Source organism: Fragaria vesca, linkage group LG3 (assembly GCF_000184155.1).
Source record: "Fragaria vesca subsp. vesca linkage group LG3, FraVesHawaii_1.0, whole genome shotgun sequence".
NCBI lineage: Eukaryota > Viridiplantae > Streptophyta > Magnoliopsida > Rosales > Rosaceae > Fragaria > Fragaria vesca.
The window spans coordinates 7,964,126-7,974,689 of NC_020493.1; the positions used below are offsets into that span (position 1 = coordinate 7,964,126).

At 35.4% G+C, this 10,564-nt stretch overlaps 1 protein-coding gene across 1 annotated transcript; it reads left to right on the forward strand.

Moving 5' to 3' along the window:
• The first annotated feature begins 1,670 nt into the window (after positions 1 to 1,670).
• Positions 1,671 to 7,746, forward strand: LOC101309037 (nuclear transcription factor Y subunit A-7-like). Its single transcript, XM_004293940.1, has 6 exons — positions 1,671 to 1,813; positions 3,221 to 3,287; positions 4,064 to 4,206; positions 6,588 to 6,689; positions 6,786 to 6,950; positions 7,044 to 7,746. The coding sequence occupies exons 2-6, from the start codon at positions 3,260 to 3,262 to the stop codon at positions 7,218 to 7,220; spliced, it is 615 nt and encodes a 204-aa protein (XP_004293988.1). The 5' UTR covers positions 1,671 to 1,813; positions 3,221 to 3,259; the 3' UTR covers positions 7,221 to 7,746.
• Positions 7,747 to 10,564: the final 2,818 nt, after the last annotated feature.

Here is a 10,564-nt window from a genome sequence, read left to right on the forward strand (position 1 = left end):
CCAGATTTCATACTGCATGACCTCATGTAGGATCTTCTATCGGACTAAGTAATCAAATTTCTTCTTTCTTTCAAGGTTATTGGCACTAGTAATTATAGCCATGGTATATCGAAAATTCTTAATGGTTCAAGTGCACTATGGTGTATTAAATCTGCTCTGATTATATATATATATATGCTCTCTCTCCTTCAAGTCTGCAGATTATGAAGTTTGTGTACACAGTTTTCTAGTGAGAACGACGAGGGTGAGGAAGTAGCATTCCCCATGGCTCTTTTTAATTTGCTATCATGAGGAATGCTTGCAGTCATTTACATGTCCATTTTTGTTTTTTTGGTGTGTCTCATGCACTGATGCACCCTTAATTCATTTCTTTGCTGTTGGCCTGTTACATATGACACTAGCCATGCCCACACATGCTCTTGTTCTTCACCATCAAATGGCAATCCTTCATTTGCGAATTAGACCAAGAACCAAAACTGTCTCGTTTGGTTCGTGAAAAAGAAAATAATTCCTTTTTATTTCCCACGGGAAGGGAAAGAGAAGAGAAATAAAATTTTTCGATGACTTTCCGTTCCGATGTTCGGTAACACAAAGAAAATCATCTGGAAAGTTGTTAATTTAAATAATAAATAATATATTGTGAGTATTAAATGCAAGGAAAGGAGATGAGAAAATGGTTCCTATGGATTTTGGAAGGAACAACTTTTTCTCACATTTTCTCAACCTTCATAAAAGTATTTCCTTTCTTTTCCTTCAACATTCCTACACGCAGGAAATAAACAATTTTCATTTCTTGATGGTTAATTTTCACGAACCAAACAAGACGTGTCTCACTTTTGCAAGTCCTGAAAGAACCTGTAGCTGCAAAGTACTTATTGTCCATCTTCGAGGTCAAAAACTCTGCCTTCTTTTGCAGAATAATTATGAGAGCAAGGGAAACTAGCAAGCTATGTTCTTCTTATATCGTTTGGAAACGAAATTCACAAAGCAGTTTTAGCACTCATGGCCTATATGTTCCTCTAGCTCATATAATTTGATAACAAATAATCGACTTCAAATTTTTGGCAGACTCTTTACTTTACTTTAGTTATATTATGCTCTTCAAAATTTGCTAGCAAAAGTAAAATAAGAAAACGAAACCTCTATGGCAACCGTTTTCGGTGAAAGAAATTTCATTAAGTGGACGTAGCCCAATAACGAGGCCCAGCAGCAAAGCTAAAGCCCAAAGCATAAAATACAACCAGAAAAGGAAAAAGGAATCAGTTCTCCCCCTAAATCCCTCAGAAATAGGAACGAAGAAACTGCCTTAAAATAGGAAAAAAAAATAAAACAATAACTAAATATTATCATCGCAACAAAAGAAACAAAAAAATATTAGAGGCCCAATAATTAAAGGCCAAAGCGTGGGCCCCGCGCGGTGGTGCGGTGGCGGACACAGAAACGACGCCCACCAGGTCACGCTCAGTTTCTCGCCCGCGCTCACCCACGTAGGCCCCACACCTCCACAGACAGAAAATTCCTGGTCCAGATTAACCCTCCTGTCAGCACCACGACTCTTCCCCAACCCCGGTCCCCAATCCTGCGGCCCAGATGGCTCCTCCTCCACCCAACCTGCTCGAAACTTAAACACCGCCACTTTAAATCCAAAAAAAGAAAAAACCTAGCAAAAGAGTGTGCATAGATGGAAAAAAATAGCAACAGAGAGGGATTTAATTCCGTTAGGAGAGGGTCCAGTTCCCCAAAAGCCTCAGATAATTTTTTTGCCAAATTTTAGTAGCAACAATAAGGAAGAATCGTCTCAAAGAGGAAAAAGGTGAATTTTTCGAAACTCTCAAAACCCTAGACTTTTCTTTTTTTTATATTTATTTCTATTTTTGCTCAGAAATTCTTATGCGCCCGATCGGTTTTTCTTTAGTGCAAGTGTGAGTGTTTTGGTTTGTTTGTTTGTGAAGTGATTCGAGCTGTTTTTTTTTTTTTTAAAAATTTTTTGTGAGATTTTTGGAGCTTAATCTGGAGGTAGTTGAGGTGTTGATTGAGCGTAATTGAGTTGGTTTCTGGTTCCGCTTGGATTTGTGGATGAATTTACTGCTGGTTTGGGATTGATTTCGGTTCTTTTTACTCTGCGTTTTGTTTTTTACTGTGCGGAGATTTGGTGAAAGAGGAATTCAATCTGGATATCAGTCTGGTTTTTAGAATTTTGAAATCTGTGAATTTTATGCAAGAGATGTAGCTTTGTCGGCGATATAGTTGCAAACTGGTGTGGTTGTGTCTTTTCGAATTGTCGTGTTGGATAATGCTCAATTAGATTGTGTGAATTGCAAGATTTTGTTCATCTGTGGTGTGAAACCTTTCGACTTAAGGTAGCTTTAGAAGTACTGGTCGGATCAAAGATTTCTAAAGCTTGTAGATCATAAGGTAGACTGATTTAGACGAATGTTTCAAAAAAAAAAAAAGAGAAAAAAAGAATGAGAAAACCGAACCTACATGGCGAAATTAGAGTGTTGAATGGTTTTCAAAAGGAAGGGATTCCGCTTGTGGTGTTTACTGCAGTCTTGGTGATAATTTTGTAGGCCATTCGTTGAAGTGTTTCTTTCAGTTCTCTTGCGGCAAGGCAGTAGATTAGATACCATTCTTTTTCAGTAACTTCGGTTAATAAAGTTATTTTCGAGCATTGTTGCCAGTGGCGACAGTAAATTTGGTTTTTTCTGACGCGGTGGTTTGCTTTTGGAATAAACCTTCTTTGTAATTGGTGTCAAAGGCTTTGTAAATCTGATATTCCTCAGTGACTCTGTACTGGATGCAGACAGAGCCCTCTGCACTGAACCACGCCTTTTTACTATTTTACTGTTTATCTCATGTGTTCAATATTGGTTACAAGAAAAGGCCATCAGCCACCTATGCGTCATAGTATCTCATTTGTGTTGGATACTGGTATCTACTTTATAATATGGTAGCTCGCACTTGAAAGCCTGTGAAGCATCATCAGCTTCTGTTGTAGTGTTGTTTTTATGTTTGCCAATATGGTTCTGTAATATCAGTTCAATCCTGATGTGTTGTTTTATTGTGTCAAATATGTTCAGTTATGTTAGTATCAAATTGAAGTAATTGAATGGTTCTCAAATGACCTTTCTTCTTTTACCTTATTATGTTTTCACTCGACTGTAATTGGATTAGCATGTTATTTTGGAATGTCAATGACCTGTTGATGTTTATGTTGCAGCCACGTTGTTTTGGGGCTCTCCACCTCTTTCACGTCCTCATGACTTCTTCTGTTCACGATCATTCTGGTATACTTATCAAAAGAGCTCAATATTTATTATCATTCTGTGATACAAGTAGTCTACTATAGATCCGGTAGTTAGTTGACATAAATAATTGATGTACATTAAGCAATTGAAGTTCTTTTTGTATGTTCTTCTGGTTCTTCCATATAAGCATGGTGTTGATTTTTTGTTCAATTGATTATAGCAAATCCTTTTTCTTCGGAGATTACTCTAGAACCCAATAACTGTTTGGTGATACTAATGTATGTCTATGTATAACCTTAGAGACATAGACCAAGCCCATTTCAGATTATTAAGTTTAACCCTGGTTGGGATATAGCAACAGATCCGCCCCTGAACTTTCTTGGTGGTTCTTCATTTTGATAATTCATCATCTTGCTAATATCCTACTGTCATTTAAGTGACCTTCAGCAAGGCACTACCTAGTGAGAAAAATTGTCCTCGGATAATGGGGTGGTTGTTATTGGGACTTTTAAGATGTCTCAAAGTAATGCTAGTTCATGATGTTCCAATCTTTTATATAGTGCTCATGTGCTACTGTAAAAAATCAAGTAGAGATGTAGTAGGCACTGTAAGTTTTTCTCATGTTTCTGGTTTCATAGAAATGAAGTCTATGGCTATTGTCTATAAATGTAATTATTTATTAGTTTGGTGTTCATTTTCTTTTTCGAAGTCTGCCATCGTGCCATCGTTAGTTACCTGTTATGTCATATCACTCATGTAGTACAACCTTGTACCCAGATTCAAAATTATATTCTTTTACTATATTTGTTACACAGATAGTTGTGAATCTGATGATCAGCAAAAGCATTCAGAGTCTCAGATGATTTCTTCCTCACCTGCACCCGGAATGTCTCATCCTGGAATTCCAGGCCCTATGCAGTATGTAACCCCTCCACAGATTGGAGCAGGACATGCAGTGGTACTATCTTCAAACTTGAACTTTTTCAGCATTCACCCTTTATCTTTTGGTGATATGTTGGGTGTCTATTCATGAAATATACACTTCTGAATATGGAGAGTGCTAGTCAAGTGATAATTGGGGAGATATTGTAATTCGATAGGATGAGCAACAAACAACAGTAATTGTTATCTCCAGGTAGTGAAAAAAGATCGAATGTTGTTGTGATCATACAAATCATGTTTGAACTTCAAGAGTTGGACCGTGCTGAAGCATGCATGTACAATAAAACTTAGTTCAGTGACTTTTGAAGCGAGAGTATTATGTAGACAAGTTGCCTGCTTTCGAAATTGGATTAGGGGGATAACTGCATTGAATAAACATGACAGAACATGTTTCCAAAGGCAAAGTGCATATAGTGGGAAGGGAAAGGAGTTTGATTCTTCAAAACAATCTTGAAAAAGTGCAATCACAAAAAACCAAAAGATGAGAGCTTGATGAATTAGAGACTTCAACCTGTAAAGAAGCTGGCGGAATCGTAGGATAAGTTTAAGATGCTGTTTAGCCTCAAAACATTATTAGATTATCCACCTGTAGACTGGAACTGAAAGATAAGTATCAACCTGGGTACTATGTGAAGGGTAAGTCGTATTGCAGGCGGTGCTTATGAAATAGAACTTGTTTTGATGCATCCTAATGTACATCACTCTGTTAGTATTTAACATGTAGGGATGATTGTGGGAGAGATGATTGATTAGGAAACTAAGAGTTCTCCGAGTGTGTGATTAGGTGTGTGGGGTGCAAGGCATCACTTGTGTTATTGTTGAGCTCTGTTTCATGCATTGGGAGAGAGTAGCAGACCCAACTGGTGATGGCATGTGGAAGCTGAATAGGTTGTTTGTTGTTTTGGGGACAAGTATGCTGTAGTTTTACAGGTCTTCTTAGCCAAGGCTTTGAGTATACTTTAGTACAGATCTAACTAGTGTGATCACAGCAGTGGCATATTAGTAATGCCTTTGGAATGGACAATATGTCTCTGGGTCTGGGTGATAACTTCTTGTTGAAAGTGTTATAGACTAACTTTTTTTTCGGCAAGAGTGCCTTTTTAGCATGATGATTTCCACTATTTGGCGTCCTAGTGTTTCAAGTTCTTGGTGTGGTAATGTGTGTTTGCTTTCTTCGGCACTGTAATGAAATATTTTATGGTTTGTTTGCTTAGTAGATGTGACTACATGGAACTTAAACAAACAAGCTCTATTATTTACTCATTTTTCCTTCCCCATCTAAAATTCTGTAGTGTAAAGCCAGTAAGGGATATGTATACCATGTTGAAACTGCAGTGCTCTCTTCTTTTGAAGTTGCACTAATACTCCACTTGTGTTATTGCTAGTGATGTGGGTGATATTTTGCACTTCCTCAAGCAGGGATAGGTTTTGACTCTACCATCCCCTTTTACTTCCTCCACTTGTTTTACTCCGGATTTGACTCTACTCATCACTGGCACCTATATTATGCTCTGGATTTCTTTCTTTAACTATGATTTTGTAAAGTATCGAAGGGTAGTTTTTGTCATGGTCTTGTAAATTCAGGCATCTTTCAGGCAAGTTCTGTCTATCAGTCTAATGTGGGCGAAAGGCCTTTGATATTTTTTATTACTTGCACTCAGAGTCTGTAGCAATTTTCAGTTTTATGGTATGTGATTAGTTTAATGGCTTTGCATTCATTCATTTAAAAGAGGGTAATAACTGATGGTCACTAATCTCACGTCACTATTATCGGCGGATTCTCTTATTAAATATTGAAATTATCTCTTAGAGAGGTCTCAAGGAGGTTATATCTGGTCATATTTGCACATTTGGAGTTAATGATTTTCCAGAAGAAAAGGGCTTCTGATTTGCAAATATTTAGACAATTAATCTTTTCTTTAAGTTATAGAATTAGATCTTTGTCCAAAGAAATTAGATTTTAAAATGGTACAACTTTCTCTCCCTTTATCTTTCTACAATATTCTAAATCTACTTGCTTTGTCAACTCCCATTTCCATCCATTCGAATATGAACACCTAAACAAACTATGTATTACTGTTCTTCTGGCCTTTGGATGACCTGATTCTTTTGTCACTCTATTTTATTTAGGGTGCTCTTACTTCTAACAGTTAGGCTGTGTAATTTGCCCTCTTCCCTTTCAGGATTGACAAATCTACTTTATTTTGTCTACCGATAACTATTGGCCTTTTTGGACAAATTGGTTAAAGTGAAGGGCTTCTATTACTGAATAGCCTGAGTTCTTGTTGCTTGTATGCTATGGTTACCCATTTTATTTACAACTTAAAGCTTTAGAAAACAAAAATTGTTTATCATATGTACCTAATATAAATTCAATGACGTCTCATCTAATTGAAGGCACCTGGAGCCTACCCATATCCGGACCCTTACTACAGAAGCATCTTTGCTCCTTATGACACACAAGCATATCCTCCACAACCCTATGGGGGGCAACCAACGGTATTTATTCCCCTTAAATCTTAATATATATCATTCTTGACAAAATGATTGTGTAGAATTGGTAGTTGGGATTACATTTTGCTATGTTTGTTTCAGGTCCATCTTCAGTTGATGGGCATTCAGCAAGCTGGAGTTCCATTGCCGACAGATGCAGTTGAGGAACCTGTGTTTGTAAATGCAAAACAATATCACGGCATCTTGCGACGTCGGCAGTCTCGTGCTAAGGCAGAATCTGAAAACAAAGCTCTAAAAAATCGAAAGGTACTAAAATTCACTGCAATTCCCTTGCATCTCATGCTCAGTGAAAGGTTGTGAACTTACTTTGTTAATTGCCAATTCAAACTACTCTTGCAGCCTTACTTGCATGAGTCTCGACACCTGCATGCACTGAGAAGAGCTAGAGGATGTGGGGGTCGGTTTCTTAATGCAAAGAAAGATGAGAATGAACAGAGTGGAGGAGAGAATTCACAGACAATTATCAACTTGAACTCTGATGAAAATGAGCGTTCTTCCTCGGATAGAACATCCTAATACTCCGGAAGCAGTTGCTACTCATTCAAGTGGCCACATGAAGTATTTATTCTCCGGCAACCACAAGGAAATTGAGGGCCCATACTTTAGTCCCACTAGTGCTTCATTTTGGCTCTACAGTTAAGGCTCGTTTAGCATGTATAGGTTCTTCAGTAGTAGTCTTGTAGGGATGTTGCAGTAGACAAATCAGGTAGTCTTATAGCCGTATCTTCAGCGGGTTTATTTTTAACCCGAAGAGAGTGACGTCTACATTTGCTCTTGGGGGGGGCATATCTTTGCACTTAAACCTGTTGTGAGGTTAAGTACTTACCTGACAAAAATTAGAGAGTCCCTGTTGTTTGGTTTGTTAATGTTTAAATAGATTGCAAAGTTCTAGCTTGAGTGCTGTTATATGTTAGTAGTTTTGATGGATTGTTACGAACTGAAGAATAAGTTGAGTGGTTAATGAAATTGACTTCATGTTTGTAATTAATAGCATTGTATTTGGATAAATAAAAGTAGTGGAACAACAACTTCTTTTGTCTGGAAATAGCATAAACTTAATTTACTAAAAATTGTGGCCGATTGCTCACGATGTTTGATCAGAATCGCGCTTTCTTATTTTCTCATCAAAATTTTACTACCCTCGTAATGACATTTAAACGCTACTCCAATTAATTTTTAAAAGAAATTTTATATACACACTCTAAATAACTTAATATATATCCCTTTCTCAATACACTACTTAATTAATTTCTCATTAGGATATTTTACTAAATACACAACTCAAAGTACCTAAAATACTTTTAATATAAAAATCCATGAAATATCATATTATGTGACTATATTAACACTATTATTATTGTAGAATTACTATATGTTTATATAAATTAACATTTTATAGATGTTCATATCTATTACTTGTGTTGGTTCTTGAGAAATCCTTACAAATTCATTATTCATTTCAATTCTTCAACATGAAAATGATAAATAAGATGAAAAATACATATATGAATAGTGTGTTTGAGTGAAAAGGAAAATATGTGAAATCTAACGAAATAGGTGTTCATATGTATAATAATTACATCGTTTGACACTTTGACACTCTAAACTTGGAAATTATGAATCTTTAAAAAAATAATTAATTAATTGATTATCCAAATTTCCTTGCAAATTTTTTGTTTACTTTAATAGTTTCCCTAAATAAGTTCTCGATCTTAAAAATTTAATTTGTTCTAATTCACTTTATAAGTTTCCAAAAATAAATTTTTGTTTTTAATATTTTAATTTGGTTTATATTTCACATTATTAGTTTCCAAATATAAGTTTGTTTTTAATATTTAAATTGTATTATACATGCCTCCTTTGGTCATTTAACATACCAATCAAATCTAATTTGAAATATTAAATAATAAGTATGTGTATTAAGTTATTTAGGGTATGTATTTAAAACCACTCAATTCTGAAACTCAAAATAAATATTATCTACTTAAAATTGTGAACTATAACACACAATTCGGTGCTCTTGGTAAAGTGAGAAGGACAAAAAAAAAAGACTAAATTGACACTAAGATGTATGTTAACATATTTGACATAAGATCTAGCCTAAGATTCACCAAATTGAGCCCAAGTCTGACCATAGACCTATGTCGGTTTTGTTCTCGGTTTCTCTTGCCGAAAAATCCAATCACCGGACTATATTACCTGGAAAAAAAATAATAATAATAAATTGGGGTGGGGGGCTCATAGAATCAATAGCAAAAGGCCATTTTCTTATAGTCTAAAAGGAAAATAATTCCACTTTGTAGAATCTCGATCATTAGCTTGGTTGAAATTCATTGAAAATATGAGAAAATGCAATGAGATAAAACAAAGTTGCTACGATGTTGACCATTGTTAATGAAACTCAACTAGCTAGCTATCTCAATTATCTGGCTTCTCTAATATTCAACGCATCACTATTGCCTTGTTTTGTTTTATATGATCTGATTCCCAATGGTTTCTACCACGAAATCATTTTCCAATTGTTGTCTGAAATTCTAGGGTCCTTTGAAACTGTCCCGTATGGAATTGCAGGATTTTGTACGTTCACCTCTCATTTGAAGTCTTGGTTGTTGGACATGGACTGATCGAGTTTATGTCATGTTTTTGTTATACTCATGTCTTATATATATGTCATGGGAGTGTTGACCCTTTTGATAGAAATATACTGTGTTTAAGCAGCGACTGAACATTGTAATTTGTAAATATAATGGGTTTGATTTATACGGACATATATAAGGATGAAGTTATCGAGTTAAAAGACGAAAAATTTTCTACGCACCAATGTGCAAATGAACCGAGCAACTAATATACAATATTTTGATCCGGTCATTCACGTCGCATTATCATGTATATATTTTAATACCGTTTAACAAAATTAAAACTTAAAAAAATAGTCCTAAACGTTTCCAACACAGGAGGTGAGGACCAGAGGTCGAACAAAATAGTCTTATTATATGCGTTTAATTTGATAGGATCAAAAATGAAAATAAAATGAAGGAATTTAGGATCTTTAGTCTTCATTCGATCTTCGCATACGGCGATTTGAGGAATTACACATTAATAGTATAAATACACCTTGGTGCGTAGAATCCGCTCCGGTTAAAAGATATTAAAATATGTTCCAACATTGATTTACCTTTTCCATTGATTACCGTTAATTTCGATCAAATCAAAGTGTTGATCGATTTCTCAGCATCCGTAACAAACAAAGTTCCATCATTTAACTTCATCGGGAAGCGCATGACATGTTCTTTTTTTGAAATTGTAATGTTTGGTAGAAAGTAGAGCTTGTCATTAGAAAGCAAATTCACTTAAATTACAAATTAGGATCTGTTTAATCACTTGATTGATTAGCTTTACATCAAAGTAAATCAAAATTCATTGTTGTAACACAAAAAGAGAAAGAAAAAAAAATTCATTGTAGCTAGCCAATACATCCAATCCATTTTCCACTTCGAAAATAGCAATGATAGAGATATGGGCATCGATCGAGTTCCATCTACCTGTGTTTGGCTTGCATCAGTTGCATGATGATGGGGTCGACATGTTTTTACTAGTAATTGACGTAAAACAACGAAATGGGTTCCTCTCTTATGATACCTTAATCACACTATGATATATATGTCTAAAAATGCATACTTATTTTGTCATTTCAAAAGCGAAAGTAGAGGACGAATTTTTCAATCAAAAATCAAAGTTATGAGAACCAGCTGTTATACAGAATAGTTCGAACTAAGATCCAAAGGTAGCTCAAGTATTAATTTGAGGGTTTGCAACGCATATATATATATATATATATATATATATATATATATCTTCTA